This window comes from Cannabis sativa, chromosome 3 (assembly GCF_029168945.1).
Source record: "Cannabis sativa cultivar Pink pepper isolate KNU-18-1 chromosome 3, ASM2916894v1, whole genome shotgun sequence".
NCBI classification, from domain to species: Eukaryota; Viridiplantae; Streptophyta; class Magnoliopsida; order Rosales; family Cannabaceae; genus Cannabis; species Cannabis sativa.
The window spans coordinates 64,668,774-64,691,704 of NC_083603.1; the positions used below are offsets into that span (position 1 = coordinate 64,668,774).

At 36.4% G+C, this 22,931-nt stretch overlaps 1 protein-coding gene across 1 annotated transcript; it reads right to left on the reverse strand.

The window, feature by feature from the left end:
• Positions 1-11,134: 11,134 nt before the first annotated feature.
• LOC133036231 (uncharacterized) lies at positions 11,135-12,370 on the reverse strand. The gene has a single exon (XM_061112749.1). The coding sequence runs from the start codon at positions 12,368-12,370 to the stop codon at positions 11,135-11,137; it is 1,236 nt and encodes a 411-aa protein (XP_060968732.1).
• Between the last annotated feature and the right edge of the window lie 10,561 nt (positions 12,371-22,931).

The window sequence follows — 22,931 nt, forward strand, 5'->3', positions numbered from 1 at the left end:
AAAATGACATATAGGCTGAGTAAAATTCAGCACCACAGGTTGAAGAAGAAGAGGACAATGATCAGGCATAGAAACTTCAAGGTTAAATAACTGTGCTGATGTAAACATTTAAGACCAATCCGCATTAACCAACACCCTGTCAAGCCGAACCTCAACCCACCTTTCGGTGCCTCGACCTCTTTCTCACGTGTATGGATAACTCGATAAATCCATATCATGAAGATAGTAGTCGTTCAATGCTTCTTGAAAACCATCCAGCAACGCTTGAGGGTACGGGTTGCCTCCTCTTTTATCATAATGTGAGAGAGTGTTATTTAAGTCACCAATAACACACTAAGGCAAAGCATACTTAGATGATAGAGACCTTAAAAGATCCCAGGTCTTATAACAAATCCATCTATTAGGTTCACCATATAGGCATGTTAAACGCCAAGCATTAACATCCTGTCCCCCAATTTCGATGTCAACATGGCAGACAGAGTACCCCAAAACTTGAACATCATCATTATACTGTTGGAAATTATTTTACCAGGATCTTAGATCTACTCACAAGTATGTTGATTAACACCCTAAATATGAACTTCTAAAACGATTATAAAATAAACACATATAAAGTATGAGAAACCTTACATTGGGTGCAGCGGAATAATATGACTCCTTCCGTTCAGATCTCTAACCCTTGTATCCTTTCTGTCGCAGAGTATTCTCAAGATCTGAACCTGGATCTTTTTCTCTCCTTCTTTAGTGCTGAAACTCCTTCTTGTTGAATGTCTTTCTTCACGATCTTCCTCACTATGATTGAGGTATCACTTGCTGTGTGTGGGCACTACTCTAACATTAAGTGATTTCGAAATTTCAAGGAAGAAGAGAGAGAAGAAGGTGGCGGCTAGGTATAGAGAGAGAAGGCTCAGGTTTTTCTTTGAAGGAAAAAGTAGAAAGTTAAGTGTAAATTTCCTGAAGCCTTCACTATCTATTTATAGCATTCCACTAGGGTTAGGTTTGAATTATTTGGCATTAAAATAATGAAAATATCAAATGATAAATGCTATAAAAGTGGCCGGCCCTAGTTTTGTGGATTTAGGCCTCACTTTTTGCAATTTTACAGTTTTATCATTTCTGCATCTCATTTTCTCAAAAACGCCAATTTTCAAATTAAACCATTTAAATGCCAATTCTAACTATTTAATAACTATAAATAATTATTAAATAATATTGTCATTTATCATATTTATTAATTGAACGATACAAAGTATCATAATTAACAAATATACCCTAAAAACTCTTTCTTTACAATTTCGCCCTTACTTAGTGAAAAATTCACAAATAGACATAGTCTAAATTGAGAATTATAATTGATTAATCAAAACCAATTATATGAGTCTTACAAGCAATATTATCTCAACTAGTGGGGGGCCATGGGTCTATATAACCGAGCTTCCAATAAGCAGATCAAGAATTTATAACCTAAATTCACTGACTTATTAATTCTTCGTTGAATCCACGCATAGAACTTAGAATTGCACTCTCAGTATATAGAATGCTCTATATGTTCCACCATATAGACACATCATTAGTTATCCATTGTTATAATCCTAATTTGATCAATGATCCTCTATATGAATGATCTACACTGTAAAGGGATTAGATTACCGTTACACCCTACAATGTATTTATCCTTAAAACACTTAACCCCGTATAAATGATATTTCAGCTTATGTGAAATGAGTACTCCACCATTTATTTTTGTTTGGTCAAGCTCGAAGGAGATCATCCTTTACTTACTATTCGCCAGATAGAAGCTATAGATTCCATGTTTATGTTAGCACTCCCACTCAATTGCACTACCGTGTTCCCAAAATGTACGTATCACCCGGACCTAAAAGTAGGCTTAACTAACAAATCAAAGAACACGAATAGCCTCTTGAGATTGAGCCTAATCATAACAGGATTAAGATCATTTGATCTAGGATCAACTAGGCGATATTGACTTGAATAGATATTACAGTAAGTTTAATAAATCTAAGTCAAAGTTCAATATCGGTCCCTTATGATGCATACTCCATGCATCCAACCTGAGCTTTCCTTTAACCAATGCTCTGGAAAGAACATAGCATTTCTCCAAATGCAAGTAAACTCTATTGTAGATTATCATATCAGTAAAACCCTGTGTCTAATAAATCTAGGAAACTTTATTCACATAGTCATGTTTACTTTCCAATATGTTGACAACACAATAAATAGGATCAAGTATGTGAAAAGGGTTTCAGATGAATTCATACATTAAAGCACCACCCTTCTAGACTAACACAAGATTCCTTGTACTCTGTAAGTATTTTAGAATATACTTAACTACATTCCAATGTTCCTGTCCTGGATTAGACTGATACCTGCTCACGATTCCTACTGCATAGCAGATGTCAGGTCTAGTGCATAACATTGCATACATTAGACTTCCAACTGCAGAAGCATAAGGAATTTTCGCCATGTCCTCTATCTCTTGAGGATCAGTAGGAGACTGTTCCTTAGATAGACGAATACCATATCTAGAAGGCATCTTTGCCCCATTGGTGTTGTTCATGGAGAATCTCTCTAAAACTTTATCAATGTAGGTTGTTTGAGAGAGAGCAAGGGATCTGTTCTTCCTGTTTCTGATAATCTGAATACCAAGAACATAGGTTGCTTCACCCAAATCTTTCATACCGAATTGAGTGTTAAGCCATTCCTTGATGTGAGTCATTTTCTTGATATTGTTTCCAATAATCAACATGTCATCAACATAAAGGACCAGGAATACTACTACTTGGTCTTGATGATTTCATCAAACCTTTTGTTCCATGAGCGAGAAGCTTGCTTAAGTCCATAGATAGACCTATTTAATTTGCAAACTTTCTTTTCCTGCCCTGGAAGAACATAGCTTTCTGGTTGCTCCATATAGATGGTTTCTTCAAGTACCCCATTAAGGAAGGCAGTCTTGACATCCATTTGCTAGATTTCATAATCGAAAGCAGCAGCTATGGAGAGAAGAATTCAGATGGATTTGAGCATGGCAACAAGACTAAAAGTTTCCTCATAGTCCACGCCTTCTCTTTTGGTATAACCCTTGGCTACAAGTCTAGCTTTAAAAGTTTCGACTTCGCCTCCAGCTCCTCTTTTCTTCTTGTAAACCCACTTGCATCTTATCGGATGATAGTCATCAGGTGCGTCTACATATTCCCAGACTTTGTTCTTTTTCATGGAATCCATTTCTAAATCCATGCCGGCCGACCATCATTTCCGTTGCGGACTAGCCATTGCCTGTTTATAGGTTAATGGATCGCCTTCAATACCGTTACCAACGACCATATTGATTTCACCATCCAAGCCATAACGAGTTGGTTTTGTTGAAACCCTCCCACTACGACGAGGAGCGGTGATCTTCTGAACAGGAACTTTGGTAGTAGTTTTCTCAGTTGGTTCGACTGAGGGAGTGGGATTGTCCTCTTCTTGAGTGGAAGAGGACGGAACATTGGAAGGAGTTATATCTGAAAGCATTTCCTCTAGAACAACTTTACTTTTTCGGTTTGTTGTCTTTAATATAGTTCTCTTCAAGAAAAGTAGCATTTGTAGAAACAAACACTTTGTTATCCTTGTGACTATAAAATAGTCCACCCCTAGTCTCTTTAGAATTTCTGACAAACATGCATACTTCGGTACGTGATTCAAGTTTGCCTTCTTTCTTTCTCAAGACATGAGCAAGGCACCCCCAAATTCTGTAGTGGCGTAGACTAGGTGTACGACCATTCCAAAGTTCGACGGGTGTCTTAGGGACTGCTTTAGATGGAACAACATTTAAAATGTCATTAGCCATCTGTATATCATATCCCCAGAAGGACGTAGACAGAGTTGAATAACTCAGCATAGACCTAACCATTTCCAAAAGAGTGTGATTTCTTCTTTCTGCAACTCCATTTTGTTGTGGAGCGCCTGGGGCAGTGTATTGGGATTCAATTCCAAGTTCAATTAAATGATCTTTGAACTGCATATCCATATATTCTCCAACCCTATCAATTCGCAAGATCTTTAATGATTTACCTAATTGGTTTTGAGCCAAAGCATGAAACTCTTGAAACTTTTCAAACGTTTCAGATTTCTTTTGCATTAGGTAAAGAAAACTATATCTAGAGTAATCGTCAATGAAAGTGACAAAATACTCATAACCACCTCGGGCTTTTACATTCAAAGGTCCGCAGACATCGGAATGCACTAACCCTAGGGGTTTTTTGGCACACTCTTCCTTTGCAGAGAAAGAACGTTTAGTCATTTTTCCTTCTAGGCAGGACTCGCATACTGACAATTCACCTAAGACGACATTTTTCAATGGACCGCCTTTGGTTAGCCTATTGAGTCTATCAAAGCCTATTTGACGTAAACGTAAATGCCATAGATAAGTTTGATCATCATTATCAATCTCTTTTCTTTTGAGGTTTCTAGGTTTAGCTACATTGAAAAGTTCACTGTTTAGTGAGATTTGTGTATTTGGTCTTAAAACATAAAGCCCTTGTTCCATGGTAGCAACACATATTTGAAATCCATTACGAGAAATTGAACAATTAGAACTCGAAAAATTCAATATATAAGATTGTGTTTGCAAACATGAGACACTAATCAAGTTTCTACTAAAGTTTGGAATAAATAAAACATTTTCTAAAATTAAAAATCTTTGTTGAAACTTGATGCGGGCTTTTCCTCTAGCTTTGACCGACACTAACTCGCCATTACCAACTTTAAGCTTTAACTCTCCTGGAAGCAGATTTTCCCAAGTTTCAAGCAGTTGCAGTGAAGAACATACATGGTTAGTAGACCCAGAATCAACAATCCAAGCGGATTTGTCGTTCTCTAAAACACATGATTCAAAGACAAAAGCATTACCTTCGTTTGAATTGTTTAGAAGCCGGGGACATCGTTCTTCTTGATGTCCCTTTTCATTACAATTCGAACATAGAAGATTATGTCTGATAATTGTACTTGAAGAAGCAGCTTTGCTAGAGCCTTCATGCTTAATCCTTTTCCTCTGATTATGAATTGCAAACCCAAGAGGACCCATTGCAATCAGATTCTATTCATGGGCTCGTAATTCTGCTTCGAGCTTGTCTATGTCGGAGGAGTTGAAATTGTTGATCATATAGGAAACAACAAATTCATTATACTCCGGAGGAAGACTATTAAGAATGAATTGGACCCATTGTTCTCTTGATAAATCAATTCCTAGTAGATTTGCCTTTTGGAACTTCAGATTCATCATCAACAGGTGCGAGTTTATGCAACTACCAGGATGCATTTTCACACTATAGAGTTCTTTTGCTAAGATATTAACTAGGAGAGGATCAGGGTGAGGGTTATTCATATTGGCACTACAACACATCAATAAAACAGAAGTAAGGTTTTGGTTCATAAATTCATACACATGTTCAGAAAATAATAAATAATCACATATGTTATAAATATACTAAATCTAACATAGTTTATTTTCCAAGGTTTTTCAACAAACTGATACAGTGTCCCGTTTAGGCGAGAGTCAAAGCATCATCCATTGAATAGAGTTGTCAACTCATCTAAAATGATAATCATTCTAGCAACCTTTTATTCGATCAAGATTGGAATTCAGCGTTGTCCCGTTTAGGCGAGAGTCAAGGCAAATCTATCTTATGAGCTTCTACCATTGTTTCATAATTTTGTAAGTCAAATATGGTCGCCACCATTAGGGTGATCCATACCATATAAAACTCTTACAAACTACTTATCTTTCGAGATTAAACGGTGCGAACTTGATAATGAACGATCCTCCATTAGGGAGGATTACTCACTAAAATAAACGCTATGTAAAACCAACAATGGAGATCGAATGTCTTTTGATTAAAGCTCATTATTTTAAAATATGTATTTTGTATAATCATTTATTCCGTATTATAATAATGAAAAATTACAAATTAAAGTTGGTTTAAATAAAAAATCAACTTTAATTAAATTTCAATTATTATTTAAATTCGAAAAATAAATTCGAATAAAATGGAACAACTTTGAAAATATCTTGTTTAAGTTATTTTAGAAGAATCTAAAAAATCAACTTAAATATCTTTCAAAATAGATTTAATTAAATTAAAATTAAGTTGTAACCACTTAATTTGAAAATATTCTATTTTAAGTTAATATTTGAAAAAATATCAACTTAAAAAATATCTAAAGAATCTTAATAACCTATTCCTAAAATTACTCAACTTAATTTTGAAATTTTAAATCCAAAAGATATTCAGATTTAAGCCGATTAGTTATGGATAACTATATATCAACTTAAATAGGAATATTTAATGAAAAATTTAAATTAAGCTTCAGAAAGAATCTAGATGGTTATAATTCTATATTCAATTAAATACAAGAAAATACATATAGTTTAGCTTAGAATAAAAAATTCTTTGAACTATGGTTTTCTTAAATTAATTTCAAAAAATAAATGAAATTAATTATGTTGCTAATCAATTTTATTAAGTTAAACTAATTTAATTAACCTAGTACAGTTATTCAAATTAGGCAAATGGGCCTTCACAATTGGGGTGGTTCATGTGAGGGGGTGCTGGGTTCAGTATGTCGTACCCACTTCTATGGCTCCCAACTCTCACACAAGGCCCAAAAGAGAGGAATTTAACCTTAAAGTGAACAACTGTTATTAATTGAATAGGCCCAAAAACTAAATGGGCCTAAATAAAATCTATAAAAAAAAACTATGATATTTTATTTAGCAACAACAACCTATATGCATCTATAATAAAATTAAACACATAGGCTCACACAGGTACACAATTTGGATGGATCCTATCATGTTGCTAGGTCATACACAGATGAAAGAAGATTGTGAAAATTACCTGTTACAAATTATTTACTTGACCAAGGGAGCCATGAGTTAAAATCAGATCATTGGATCTATCAACAAGTTAACCATGACTATTTGCAATCAAGCAATAATAGGTTTTAAAAACTTACAAACAAGCTAAAACACATACTCCTGCAACAAGGTTAGCTGGATAGTTGGATGTAGGATTTATTTAATTTTAAATAATTAAATTTTGAAAAATAATTAAATAATAAAAAATTTATTTTTCGAAAAAATAAAAAAATAAAATAATAAAATTTATATTTTTGAAATTAATAAAATAATATTTAAAATTAAACCTACAATTTTGAAAAATTAGGTTTCAACTAACCTAATATCATTTCAAAATTTGCTAACTACTTTTAAAAGTTTAATGTTATTTTATAAATTAAATATTCAATAAAAATAAAAAAAGATAAATAAATATCTTTTTCAGATTTTATGATTTAATTTAAATAAATAAAATAACAAAATTTAAAAGTTAGCAAAATATCTTACTTCTATTTAAAATTACATGATTATAGTTATCTTATTTTAAATTTAAATAAGGTCAAATTATTTAAAAAAAATATTTAATTTAAAATTTAAAATCTGACCTTAAATTTAAAAAATAAGATAAGATATAATCAAATTTAAAAATAAGATAGATAATTAAGCAAAAAAGATAGATATTTACTATTTTCAAATTCAAATTACACTAATATCATGAATTAAATTAAAAAAAACAATTAATTTAATTATGATATTTATAATTGAATTAGGAATAGTAAATGTCTAAATACAAAACTACACAAAAAATCGGAAGTTAAATCCATGAAATAGCATGAAAAATCGAAGAAAAACGAAAAAATTGCGAGCTGTACGGACAGTATGCTGAGCATACTGCCCGCGCGCGCATCTCAGAGTGCGTGACCGAGAAACGTCGGCGTAGGAGGCTGCATGCAGCCTCTCCGCGCGTGGACGCCTCGGTTTCAGACAAGGATTGTGTCTAAACGCGTGATGTCCGAGAGACAACCCTCGTGCGCGCGTGCGTGATGATGATGCACGACTCTGATATTTTTCAAAACTTCAAAAAATCATAACTAATTCAAATTAAATCGAAATTGAGTTCTGTAAAAAAGTAAATTGCTTAATTTTTTCCATAATATCCAATAAAAATAATTCCAGAAACAAATATTCAATTATTTTTCACAAAAATTCACAAACATCAATCAATCATCAAACAATACTCAAAACAACATGATACCATCCAAAACATCAAACAAATCATTTTTGAGTCCAAATTTCTTGCAAGCAAATCAATTACCATGGCTCTGAGACCAGTTGTTGGAAATTATTTTACCAGGATCTTAGATCTACTCACAAGTATGTTGATTTTTTTTTATAATTAAAATGCATTAAGACCAAGGAGAAAAAAAACTAGTGACCACAAAAGGGGGTCACTTCCCTTGGCGTTCCTTGTAACTGTTTCCTTTGAACTCGGGCCCAGTTAGCAAGAGAGTCCGCAACAACATTGAGAGATCTACTAATTGAAATGAACACGACATCAGTAAATTGTTTCTTTTTCGACAAACATTCAAAAAACATAGATAGGATTGCCATTGTATCGGCATTGTATTGGAGATAAGACTTGTAACAACAGTCTTGCAATCGGATTGGATAGCCACTCTTTCCATACCAAGTTGTTTTTCAGTCGAAAGAGCCAAGGAGATTGCAGCAAGCTCCCCCTGAAGGACATTTTCCACTCTCAAATGATCTATAGGAAGGAAGTCTTCTGTGTCGTTGGAATAACTTTTATAGACTGCCGCAATTCCAGCACTGCCGTCTGCAACTGAAGCATCTACCTGGAAAACATGATAACCTGTTATGTCTGTGGAGTGGATCATAATCATAGGTTCCTTAACATTGTCCTCCAAGTCTGAAGATGTATTAGAGAATTCAACCGCTCGTTTAGAACAGTCTTTAAAAATCTCCTCGATACTCCACTGCTTGTTGTTGTATCTGATAGAATTACGCCAGAACCAAAGAACTTCGTATATGCAGACAGTAAAGATTTTGAGCTCCATATCTTCCAATTCAGTCCACCATTAACCAAAATCCTTTACCTCCTTCCAATTGAAAGTATCTAGCCTCAATCCCCAGATGCTTTTGAACCATAAGCCTCTGGTTATGCTGCATTGAGTAACCAGGTGATAAGTATCTTCAAGTTCACCACAAAAAATGCACGATCTATTTGAGATGTTTAGGAAGCTTAGTTTTCCAAGGGTCGGTAGACAGTCATTCAGGATTTTCCACATAAACAAAGTTAATCTTGGGTGCATTTTCTGTTTCCTGAGATTTTTCCAGATAGGAGTAGGGGCCGAGAATCTGTCCTGCTGATGGAGCTAGTACGCACTTTTCACAGAAAACTTTCCTGATTTTGCTGGTTTCCAGAATAAAATGTCTTCTCCCTCTGAAAGCAGCTTGATACAAAGGATTGAATCAGCAATTTCTTGATCGACACAGGCCCGCACAAGGGGCTCATTCCATGTTTGAGTTCCATCCTTGAACAGATCTTTCACCTTAGTGAAGGCATGTACTCGGTTACAATGAAATCCGTCTTTCAGTTGTTGTATTGTTTTCCAAGGGATCCAAGGCTTCGTCCAAAGATCAATCTCCCCATTAGCCACTACGAAACCAGCACCCTTCACACAGAGTTCCCTCGTTTGCAGTAAATTCTTCCAAAGTTTCGAGTTTGAATCTTGTTTATCCACCGACCACGCATCCAAGATAGAGCAGTATTTTGTGCTAAGGGTTCTGACCCATAGCTTGTCCTTCTTTTGGAGAATTTCCCAAAACAGCTTTGCCAGTAATGCATGATTCATGTCTTGAAATCTTCTAAATCCGAGACCACCACAACTTTTCGGTTGACATAAGTTTCCCCAACTCCTTAAGGCACCGTATCTTTCTTTGTTTGATCGAGGACCTATCCACCAAAACTTTGCCAAAAGTTTGTCTAACTCTTCGCAGAGGGACTGAGGAACCAAAGTGGTTGCCATAAAATAGGTTGGAATACTCTGTAGCACCGAACTAACCAGTGTTGTTCTTCCAGCCTGCGATAGGCATTTAGCTTTCCAACCTTCAATTCTATTCAACACTTTCTGTCTCAAGAACTGGAAATCCTTTCTTCTATTGGCAGTAAAGAAAAAAGGATTTCCCAAATACTTTTCATTTCTATTCAGCTTTGGCATGCCTAGAATCTCCATCAAACGATCCTTTGTGTTTGCCTTAGTGTTTGGAGAGAAAACCACACCACTTTTTTCCTTGTTAATCTTCCGACCTGACCAATCTTCATATTGCTTCAGAATACTCATCAGAACTGAAGCATTTTCCTCTGTTGCTTGGCAGAAATAAATAGCATCATCTGCGTAAAACAAGTGGGATATCGGAGTGGCATTTCTCGAGATTTTAATCCCATCAATATTCTGATCTTTCTCAGCCTTGAAAATCATTTTCGATAACACCTCACTACAAAGGATGAATAAAAAGGGTGATAGTGGATCCCCTTGTCTCAGACCTCTCTTAGGATTGAAGGGAGCAAGGGGAGCACCATTAAGGAGAATTGAGAAGCTTACTGAACTTACACAAGACATGATTAGTGATATCACCTTTTTATTGAATCCGTTGGCTTGCAACACTTTGAGGATAAATTTCCATTCGAGTCTATCATAAGCTTTGCTCAAATCCGTCTTTATTGCCATAACACCTCTTTTACCCTTCTTGTTCTTCATAGCGTGTAACACCTCCTGAGCCAAGACTGAACATTCTGCTATCCACCGGCCTGGGATAAAGGCCGATTGATGTGGGGATATCAGCCTGTCCAGGATTTTCTTCAATCTATCAGTGAGAATGCAGGAGATAATCTTATAACCAAAATTGCACAGACTTATCGGTCGAAATCGGTCGAAGGAATTTGCGTTATCGTGCTTAGGAATCAAGCAAATGAAAGTGTGATTTAGAGTCGGGGGGAGTATACCACTAGAGAAGAATTCTTGAACCATTTTACAGACTTGTTCACCAACCGTGTGCCAGTATTTTCGAAAGAAAATTCCTGGGAAACCATCGGGTCCAGGGGACTTTAGTGGATGCATTCTGAACACCACATTCTTGATCTCTTCTTCGCTCGGGATACTGCAAATTGCCTCATTTTCCTCCATAGTAACCTGGTCTGAGAATAGGGACTCAAACTCATCACCAAAGCACGGGTTTGTAGTCTGATATAGATTTTTGAAATTTGAGAGGAAGTAATCTCCAATCTGCTGTCGCTCTTTTTAACCACAAACCCGGAGAAGCTTCGATACAACTGATACGATTTCGTCTACGTCTGATCAACGTTGAAGCATGAAAGAATTTGGTGTTGTTATCTCCAAATTTCAGCCAACACTCCCTTGATTTTTGCCTCCATATTCGTTCAATTTTCTCCTCCAAGTTTAGAATTTCTAATTGGATAGTGGCTTCTTTTTCAAGGTTTTCCTGTGATATCGTAGCTTCTTGGATCACTCCAAGATCGCGTTTAAGATGTTGCAGCCGTTTTTCACAGTGGCCAAATCTCATAGCATTCCACCTTTTTAATTCTTTCTTTGTGTATTTCAGCTTGCTGCATAGGATAGAGCCCTCATTTCCTGACGCTACAGATTGCCAAGCGTTTGAGATAATATTGCCACACTCCGATGACGTAGTCCAAACTTCTAGGAAACGAAATGGATACAAGAGTTTCTCATATTCTCCCCAAGCTTTTAGCAATATTGGGGCATGGTCTGATCCATAGATCGGCAGATGTACTACCGAGGCTCTAGGAAAGGAGACACACCATTGGTCATCCGCGATAACCCTGTCCAGGCGTTTACGGATATGATGAGGGAAAGATCTTGTATTTTGCCAAGTACACGAGGCACCTTCAAAACCCAGGTTGACACCTCCAGAGTTGAACATAAAGTTCTTTAGAATATTCCCTTCTCGTAACTGGTACTTACATCCCCCAATTTTCTCATTTTCCTCCATGATAACATTCAAGTCTCCCATTATAGCCCAAGCATCCTTGCACTGTTGAACAATTTGGATCAGCCAGTCCCAGAAATGTTTCTTCAAAACAGCATATGGAGGACTATAAATACAGAACAACACCCATTGAGGATAATCGAGAGAAGCTTCTATTTTCACCTTAAAACCCATATCAAACACCTCTAGGATGTCCACTTGCACCCCAACTCGCCAAGCTACACAAAAACCACCTGCAGTGCCCTCCGCAGGGATACAACAAGAGTTTATAAAACCCAACCTATTCAGTAGTTGAACCATAAATTTCGTGCTCACCTTAGTTTCCGAGAGAAATAAGAAATCCGCATCATTCTCTCGAATAAGTCCCTGGAGGGACCTTTCTGCCGTGGGTCTTCGAAGACCCCGGCAGTTCCAAGATAAGCACCTCATTGGGGAGGTGGGGGCATGCTTCCGGCCGCCTCCTCGCCTTGACCAAAATTCTGGACATAACTGATTTGTAGCTCAAAACAGTTTTAAAGAGCATCATTTAGATTCCCCTCCACACTTTGAGCCGATTTCCTCTTACTTCTGGTTTTGACTCCTGAGTTTGCACTTTGCAAAGATTTCTTGTCTTTGATACTTCTCCTTTGTTTGCTCTTCTTTTGACTCTTTGAATTCTCTCCTGCTGTAGTACAGCCGCTTGAGAATTTTGCACTAGTATCCAGAGCTAGTAATGCTTCTTCTCCAGGTAATACTTCATTCGAAATCTCTGATAATTTGCACTGAGAGGACGATGGAACTGGATTATACCAAGTGTGGGCCTTCCTTTTTCGGGTACCCAATAAATGGGTTATTAACTCGGAAATATCAGGGGGATAAGATTAAAGATTGTTGGGCTTTGAATTTATCAGTCAAATCCGGCCCATATAACTGGAGAAACATTTGTTGGAGTTCTAAATTATCCGTGGGCCAAACTATTGGGGTATCTTCTGGGAAGTATGTTGATTAACACCCTAAATATGAACTTCTAAAACGATTATAAAATAAACACATATAAAGTATGAGAAACCTTACATTGGGTGCAGCGGAATAATATGACTCCTTCCGTTCAGATCTCTAACTCTTGTATCCTTTCTGTCGCAAAGTATTATCAAGATCTAAACCTGGATCTTTTTCTCTCCTTCTTTAGTGCTGAAACTCCTTCTTGTTGAATGTCTTTCTTCATGATCTTCCTCACTATGATTGAGGTATCACTTGCTGTGTGTGGGCACTACTCTAATACTAAGTGATTTCGAAATTTCAAGGAAGAAGAGAGAGAAGAAGGTGGCGGCTAGGTATAGAGAGAGAAGGCTCAGGTTTTTCTCTGAAGGAAAAAGTAGAAAGTTAAGTGTAAATTTCCTGAAACCTTCACTATCTATTTATAGCATTCCACTAGGGTTAGGTTTGAATTATTTGGCATTAAAATAATGAAAATATCAGATGATAAATGCTATAAAAGTGGCCGGCCCTTGGCAATATGGAATTGGGCCTCACTTTTTGCAATTTTGCAGTTTTATCATTTTTGCATCTCATTTTCTCAAAAACACCAAATTTCTAATTAAACCATTTAAATGCCCCTAAAACTATTTAATAACTATAAATAATTATTAAATAATATTGTCATTTATCATATTTATTAATTGAACCATACAAAGTATCATAATTAACAAATATGCCCCTAAAACTCTTTCTTTACAATTTCGCCCTTACTTAGTGAAAAATTCACAAATAGACATAGTCTAATTTGAGAATTATAATTGATTAATCAAAACCAATTATATGAGTCGTACGAGCAATATTATCTCAAATAGTGGGGGGGACCATGGGTCTATATAACCGAGCTTCCAATAAGCAGATCAAGAATTTTTAACCTAAATTCATTGACTTATTAATTCTTCGTTGAATCCACGCATAGAACTTAGAATTGCACTCTCAGTATATAGAATGCTCTATATGTTTCACCATATAGACACATCATTAGTTATCCATTGTTATAATCCTAATTTGATCAATGATCCTATATATGAATGATCTACACTGTAAGGGGATTAGATTACTGTTACACCCTACTATGTATTTTATCCTTAAAACACTTAACCCCGTATAAATGATATTTCAGCTTATGTGAAATGAGTACTCCACCATTTATTTTTGTTTGGTCAAGCTCGAAGGAGATCATCCTTTACTTACTATTCGCCAGATAGAAGCTATAGATTCCATGTTTATGTTAGCACTCCCACTCAATTGCACTACCGTGTTCCCAAAATGTACGTATCACCCTGACCTAAAAGTAGGCTTAACTAACAAATCAAAGAACACGAATAGCCTCTTGAGATTGAGCCTAATCATAACAGGATTAAGATCATTTGATCTAGGATCAACTAGGCGATATTGACGTGAATAGATATTACGGTAAGTTTAATAAATCTAAGTCAAAATTCAATATCGGTCCCTTCCGATGCATACTCCATGCATCCAACCTGAGCTTTACTTTAACCAATGCTCTGGAAAGAACATAGCATTTCTCCAAATGCAAGTAAACTCTGTTGTAGATTATCATATCAGTAAAACCCTGTGTCTGATAAATCTAGGAAACTTTATTCACATAGTCATGTTTACTTTCCAAAGTGTTGACAACACAATAAACAGGATCAAGTATGTGAAAAGAGTTTCAGATGAATTTATAAATCAAATAGACAAGCAATTGATAACATGAACCAAAACATACACAAATGAATGAAAAATACTTCTGTTTCTTTATTGATGTTGAATAAAATGGATTACATTGAATGGAGTTTTATTTAGGGCATAAAACCCAACATATACCACCATAGCATAGCAACTCCACCACTATGACCCCTCGCATCTACCGAAAATGCACCATCAAAACCCAAAGAGACCCAAAGTCTATCCACCAACTCCTTCCGACTTAATGTTTCACAAAGAAAGATAAAATTGGGTTTCTTGTGAACCATAAGGTCCGTTAGGAATTAAAAAACCCTTGGGTTCCCAAGCCCACGATAATTCCAACTTAAAATGCTCATAATTATTGGTAGGCCTGGGAACCAGAACCCACCACGAGCCCTTTTTTTAGCTCACATTTAAATTCATAACCCTGTCATCAGCCCCTACGGTACTACAGATCATTTCCTCATCTGTATGTTGGGTTTTATGCCTTAAATAAAACTCAATTTCAACGTAATCTTTATTATTCAAATATCAATAAAGAAACAGAAGTATTTTCATCACTTATTTCTGTGTCATTTGGTTCATGTTATCATTTATATGTTTATTTGATTTATAAATTCATCCAAATCCTTATCACATTTATATTCTTGTTTATTGTGTCGTCAGCACAGTGGAAAGTAATCAAGATTATGTGATTAAATATATATTCCTAGATTTATCAGTACACAAGGGTTTAACTGAAATGACAATCTACAACATAGTTTACTTGCACCTTGGATAAGTGCTATGTCCTTTCCAAGGCATTGTTTAAAGTAAAGCTTGAGTTGGATGCATGGAGTATGCATCGAAGGGACCGATATTGAACCTTGAATCAGATATGATAATTTACCGTAATATCTATTCAATTCAATATCACCTAGTTGATCCTAGATCAAATGATCTTAATCCTGACATGGTTAGGTTCGATCTCAAGAGTATTATACATGTTCTTTGATTTGTTAGTTAAGCCTACTTTTTGGTCAGGGTGATAAGTACATTTTGGGAACATGGTAGTGCAATTGAGTGGGAGCGCTAAACATAGATATGGAATTTATAGCTTCTTTCTAGACATAGAAGTGAAATGATGATTTCCTTCGAGCTTGGCTAAATAGAGATAAATGGTTGAGTACTCATTTTAGTGATTATATTTAGTTCACTGAAATATCGTTTATAGGTGGCTAAGTGTTTTAAGGATGAAATACATTGAAGGGTGTAATGGTAATTTAATCCCTATACAATGTAGATAATCTATAGAGGATCATTGATTATTGGGATTGTAACAATGGATAACTAATAGCATATCTATATTGTGGAACATATAGAGCGTTCTATATAACTGAGAGTGCAATTCTAAGTTCTATGAGTGGATGCAACAAGGAATTAATAAGTCAGTGAATTTACTTGGTATGTTCTGGGTCTGCTTATTGGAAGCTCGGATATATAGGCCTATGGTCTGTTGGATTTTATTTTACCAAGATCCTAGATCTACTCACAAGTATGTTGTTTAACATCCTAAATATGAACTTTCTAAAACGATAAATAAACACATATAAAGTTAAGAAAACCTTACATTGATTGCAGTGGAATAATGTCTCCTTCCACTCAGATCTCTAACCCTTGTATCCTTTCTGTCGCAGAGTATTATCAAGATCTGAGTCCGAATGTCCTTCTCTTTGTGTGTGATCCTTCACAGTCTTCCAATCTATGATTGAGGTACCACTTGCTGTGTGTGGGCACTTACTCTATCACTAAGGTTCGAAATTTAGAAGAAGAAAAGAGAGAGATTAGGTTCGGCTATAGAAGAGAAAGGGAAGGCTCAGTTTTTCTGAAGAGAGAATTTTCTGCCAGAAAATGTTATGAAAAGTTATATTTTGACTGAGCCATCACTTTCTATTTATAGGCAACTACTAGGTTTAGGTTAGTAATTATTTGGCATTAGAATAATGAAAATATCAATTTGAAAAACCAACTGAGTGGCCGACCATGGTGTGTAATGGGCCTCACTTGGATTTTCCAGTTCTCACAAATTTTATTTCTATTTTCTCAAAAACGCCAATTTTCAAATTCTAACCATTTAAATGCCAAAACTAATTATTTAATAACTAAAATAGATTATTAAATAATATTGTCATTTAATTTAATTATTAATTAGACATATAAAGTCTATTAATAAATAAATAAACCTAGAATCTATTTTCTTTACAATTTCGCCCCTGCTTAGTGAAAATTCACAAATTAGACATAGTCTAACTTTAGAATTATAATTGATTAATCACAAATCAATTATTGAGTCTTACAAGCAGTATAGTCTCAACTAGAATGGGGACCATGGATCTATATGCTGAGCTTCCAATAAGTGAACCGAATTTACTAAATAAATTCCTACTTATTAATTCTTCGTTGAATCCACTCTTAGAACTTAGAATTGCACTCTCAGACTTATATAGAGCATATTATATGTTCCACAATATAGATATGCTATCTCATTTAATCATTGTTATAATCTTATTGTGATCAAAGATCCTCTATATAGATGATTTACATCGAGATGGGATATGTAAAACCCTGTCCAACAGGGACGCCACGTGTGTGCAATTTAATAAAATACTGATAATTATATAATATGTAATTATATTAAAAGTGTGGGTAATTAAATTTTGATAATTAAAATTCAAATTTTAAACCGTTTAACAAAAGATAGATAATATGGACTACGGGGTCCCCCTGTTTTAAAAAAAATATTTACAAAATGGTTTCAAAGTATTTTACAACATAAACTTTATATTTCCAAAATAAAATCAAAATAGAGCATCCTGTTTACTGGGCTGCCTACGGCTGGTATGTACATTGCTGCTGCGACCACAAACTCATGGTTGCTCAACTTTAGCCTTCCCTTTACCTGCACCATAAAGCACCCGTGAGTCACAGAGACTCAGCAAGAAAATGATCAAAACAATAATTGAAAGAAAAGTGAATATCAACTTGATCTTATGCCATCATGTTTACTCACTATACAATTTAATAAGCATTCCTTTAAACATTACACAGTCCTGGTACTTAATAAAGTACCCCTTTTTACCACTCGTCACATACGAGCTGAATATGTCACTATCGTTGCCCGATAAAGCAAACGATAAGTAAGAAACCTAACCGCGGTTTCAAGAGTAATTACTCATAACGGTAATAACTGTTTCCAACCCTAGGTCATAACCTAGGCTCATTAAATAATTAATAAAAATCTTGATAATAATCAAGATCACTTCCATTCAACCAATAAACTTTAACCACATACGGTGCTTACCACTTTTCTTACCTTAATTCAGAAGTCAAGAATATGGCCGACCTGGGTGGAAAAACAAGCTAGGCAATCCCGGTCCTATGTCACGACAATTGAAACACAATAAATACCTTAATTTAAAATTCCGGATTAAAACCCTAATTTAAAACCGATTTGACTTAGCCTTCACCAACTTTAAAATAATTCAAATAACTCAAAATCATTCAAAGGCACGTACTAGGTTCAACCCCAAGCCAAAACAGGGTTTAGAGAAAAACCCGAGAAATTTTCCCCTCATGTAGGTCGGCCAGGTTCGATACACTGTAACCAATCCGGTCGGCCGGTTCTTCGTCGAACCGTAAAATTTCTGGGTTTTCTTCCCCAGCTCGAACCAAAACCATTTTAGACCTAAATTGCATTTCCAGAACAGTTCAATATACCAAGTATAACATATTCAACACATCATTTAATCACAATTCACCATTTAACTCAAAATCACCATCTCACTTGACAATTTGCACTAAACATCACTTTCAACACCAATTCAATTGAACAGCCCTTAACCTCACTAATTTTCATTCAAACAAGTTCCAATTCAACCCTAAGAACCTACCTTACCCTCAGTTTATACCCCAGCTCAGAATTCATTGAAAACCTTCACCAAAACCTAAACTAAACTCAAGAAAACCAATCAAGAGAAGAGTAGAAAATCATACCTTCACTTAGCTAGCTTCTAGGGCTTAGATTAGCTCAAGAGTGGCTGAAATAAAATGAATTTCACCTGGTTCCCAGCTGCTCCTATGGTTCGGCAGAAGGAGAAGAAGAAGAGAAGCTTGGTGTTGAGTTTTGAAAATGTTTTCTTGCCTTGGAAGGAAACTCTTTAAATAGGGTTTTCTTCCTTTTTTTTTTAAAAAAATAATAGGCAGCTTAAAAAAAATGAAAGAAAGTCAAAAAAAGAAAAAAAAGGTTCCATTAAATTTGCTAATCTACCCCTCTCACATAATTTTTTAAAAAAAACCTTAGGGGCATTTTGGTAATTTTACTAATTCCCCAATCCGACATTCTAATAAAATTCTAGCTTAATCCGGGATATTCTCAAAATAATTCTTTCATTTAATGTCGTGACATTACTAACCACATAGCTAAATTTCCACAATTGCTGTGTCCAAAAATAACGTATTTCATTAAATAATTTCTCAACAATTTACCTAAGTAAGATCATAATCCTACTTCATTTCCCAAGTAATTACATATTTAATAAAATATGCCCATTTAAATATTATTTATTTTCTGGGATATTACAACTATCCCGCACTTATGGGATTTCGTCCTCGAAATTTACCTAAAAAGCTCGGGATACAACTCCCGCATCTGCGACTCTAACTCCCAAGTCGCTTCTTCAACTTTGCTGTTCCGCCACAACACTTTAACTAGTGGAATAGTCTTGTTTCGCAACACCTTTTCTTTCCTGTCTAAGATCTGTACTGGTTGTTCTTCATACGACAGGTCGGTTTGAAGCTCAATGTCTTCATAAATTAAGATATGAGTTGTATCAGATACATATTTCCGAAGCATCGAGACATGAAACACGTTATGAACCCCAGATAAAGCAGGAGGTAGAGCCAACCGATAAGCTACCTGACCTACTTTCTCAAGAATCTCAAATGGACCAATAAATCTGGGACTCAACTTTCCTTTCTTCCCGAACCTTCGAATTCCTTTCATTGGGGATACCTGAAGAAAAACAAAATCCCTAACTTGGAATTCAACATCTCTACGCTTTGGATCTGCGTAGCTTTTCTGTCTACTTTGGGAAGCAAGCATACGAGCTCGAATCTTTTCAATAGCCTTGCTCGTTCTTTGGACAGCTTCAGGTCCAAGGTACCTACGTTCACCAGCCTCATCCCAGTGAATAGTTGATCGACATTTCCTTCCATAAAGCATCTCATACAGAGCCATGCCAATGGTACTCTGATAACTATTGTTATAAGAAAACTCAATCAGAGGCAGGTACTTGTTCCAAGAACCTTCAAAGTCCATTACACATGCCCTCAACATATCCTCAAGTATCTGGATAGTCCTTTCAGATTGACCATCGGTTTGAGGATGAAAAGCTGTACTGAATTTCAACTTAGTACCCATTGCTTGCTGTAAACTTTCCCAGAATTTGGATGTAAATTTTGGATCTCGATCTGAAACTATCGACTTTGGGGCACCATGAAGTCGAACTATCTCCTTGATATACAAATCAGCATATTGATCCACTGTATACGTTGTCCTCACCGGGAGGAAGTGAGCGGACTTCGTATATCGATCCACTATCACCCAAATAGAATCATAATACCCTACTGTTCTGGGCAATCCCACCACAAAATCCATGGTGATGTCTTCCCATTTCCATTCAGGAATCTTTAGAGGTTGAAGCAAACCTGCCGGACTTTGGTGTTCTGCTTTAACTTGTTGATAGGTTAAGCATTTTGACACATATTCAATAATATCCCTCTTCATACCCGACCACCAGTATAAAGCTTTCACATCATGATACATCTTGGTTGTTCCCGGGTGTAAGGAGTACGGTGTAGTATGAGATTCATCAAGAATCTCCTGTCTGATTTCTTTATCAACCTAAGATACGTATTCTGTTTTTGTATCGCAACAACCCATCAGATAAACACGAAAAGTCTCTTGCCAATCCAGCCTCTAACTTCTCCTTATGTCCCTCTAGCTCAAGATCACCTTGTTGGGCTACTCTAATTCTTTCCAATAGATCAGACTGTATGGTGATATTAGCAAGTTTTCCAATTACAAATTCAATTCCCGCTCTCGTCATATCCTCAGCCAACTTCGCTGAGATTTTCTTTAGTTCACAAACTTGCCCTGGTCCTTTCCGACTTAGAGCATCCGCTACCACATTTGCTTTACCAGGGTGGTAGAGAATCTCGCAGTCATAATCTTTGACCAGTTCTAACCATCGTCGTTGCCTCATATTTAAATCCTTCTAAGTGAAAAAGTACTTGAGGCTTTTGTGATCTGTATAAATTTCACACTTCTCACCGTACAGATAGTGACGCCAAACTTTTAGTGCAAAGACAACCGCTGCTAATTTAATATCATGGGTAGGATATCGTTGTTCATACTCCTTCAGTTGCCTGGATGCATAAGCAATCACTTTCCCTGACTGCATAAGAACACAACCTAACCCTTGTTTGGATGCATCACAATAAATCACAAACTTTTCATCACTTTTTGGTAAAGTTAGCACAGGAGCGGTAATCAACCTTTGCTTCAATTCCTAGAAACTACCTTCACACTTGTCAGTCCAAATAAACTTACAATTCTTTCGGGTCAATTCAGTTAAAGGCGTAGAAATTTTTGCAAAGCCCTCAACAAATCTTCGATAATACCCTGCTAACCCCAGGAAACTTCTAACTTCAGTTGCTGACTTAGGTCGAGGCCAGTCACGAACTGCTTCAATCTTTACTGGATCCACTAAAATACCATCCTTACTTACCACATGCCCCAAGAAACTCACCTGAGGTAACCAGAATTCACATTTCTTAAACTTGGCATACAACTTATGCTCCCTGAGACGTTGTAATACCATTCAAAGATGTCTTTCGTGAGTCTCTTCCGAGTCTGAATAAATTAGAATATCATCAATAAAGACAATAACAAAATCATCCAAAAAGTCTTTGAACACTCGGTTCATCAAGTCTATAAATGCTGCCGGGGCATTTGTTAATCCCAAGGACATTACCAGGAATTCATAATGACCATACCGGGTCCGAAAAGCTGTCTTGGGAATATCCTCCTCTCGAATCCTCAGTTGGTGATAACCAGACCGAAGATCAATCTTAGAAAAGACAGTCTTACCCTGCAGCTGATCAAATAAATCATCTATTCTTGGCAAAGGGTACTTGTTCTTCACTGTTAATTTGTTTAACTCCCGATAATCTATACACATTCGTAAAGTTCCATCTTTCTTTTTCACAAACAAAACTGGTGCACCCCAAGGTGAAGTACTAGGTCTAGTAAATTTTAAATCCATCATCCCCTGTAATTGAACTTTTAACTCTTTCAGCTCTGCAGGTGCCATCCTGTAGGGAGCTTTCGATACAGGCTCAGCTCTTGGTATTAAATCAATCTCAAAATAAATTTCACGTTTTGGTGGCAACCCTGGTAACTCTTCTGGGAACACATCCAGAAATTCTCGAACCACTGGGACATGCTCCGGTCCCGCTAGTGGTTCCCTGGTAATATCCACAACACTTGCTAAGAAACCAATGCACCCCTCACACAACAAATCTCTTGCCTTAAGGGCTGAAATTAAGGGAATCCGAGATCCCTGCATCTTACCTACAAATACAAAGGGGTCCTCGCCCTCAGGCTGAAAAGTTACCATCTTTCTTTTACAATCAATGGTGGCGTTGTATTTAGCAAGCCAATCCATCCCCAAAATAACATCAAAATCCCCCAGACTCAATTCTATCAGATCAACTGATAATTCTCTTCCTTCCACCAATACTGGAAGGGATTGAACCCACCTGCTGGAGATAACCAACTCCCCAGTAGGCAACAAGGTTCCAAAACCTCTAGAAAGCACATCACTAGGTTTATTCAGCTTCTCAATTATTCTACTTGAAATATAAGAATGCGTCGCACCAGAATCAATTAGCACAGTCAATAAAGTACCAACAACAGAAAGCTGACCTGTCACAGTCAAAGGACCAGCATCAGCCTCAGCTTGAGTCAGGGCAAACACTCGAGCAGGAGCGGGTGTATCATCCTTCTTTTGCTCTAGCCGTAGCAATTGTGGACAATTTCTCTTCATATGACCCACCATTCCACAGTGAAAATAGGCCCTGGCCTGACACTCGCCCAGGTGATGCTTTTTACACCTCGGACATTCAGGAAAAGTCCGCAAGTTTTTGTTTCCACTACGACGGAAACCTTGGTTACCCTGGAATC

Coding starts and splice junctions, on each gene's coding strand:
- LOC133036231 (XM_061112749.1), bottom strand. CDS start 12,370: ATGAGGTGCTTATCTTGGAACTGCCGGGGTCTTCGAAGACCCACGGCA.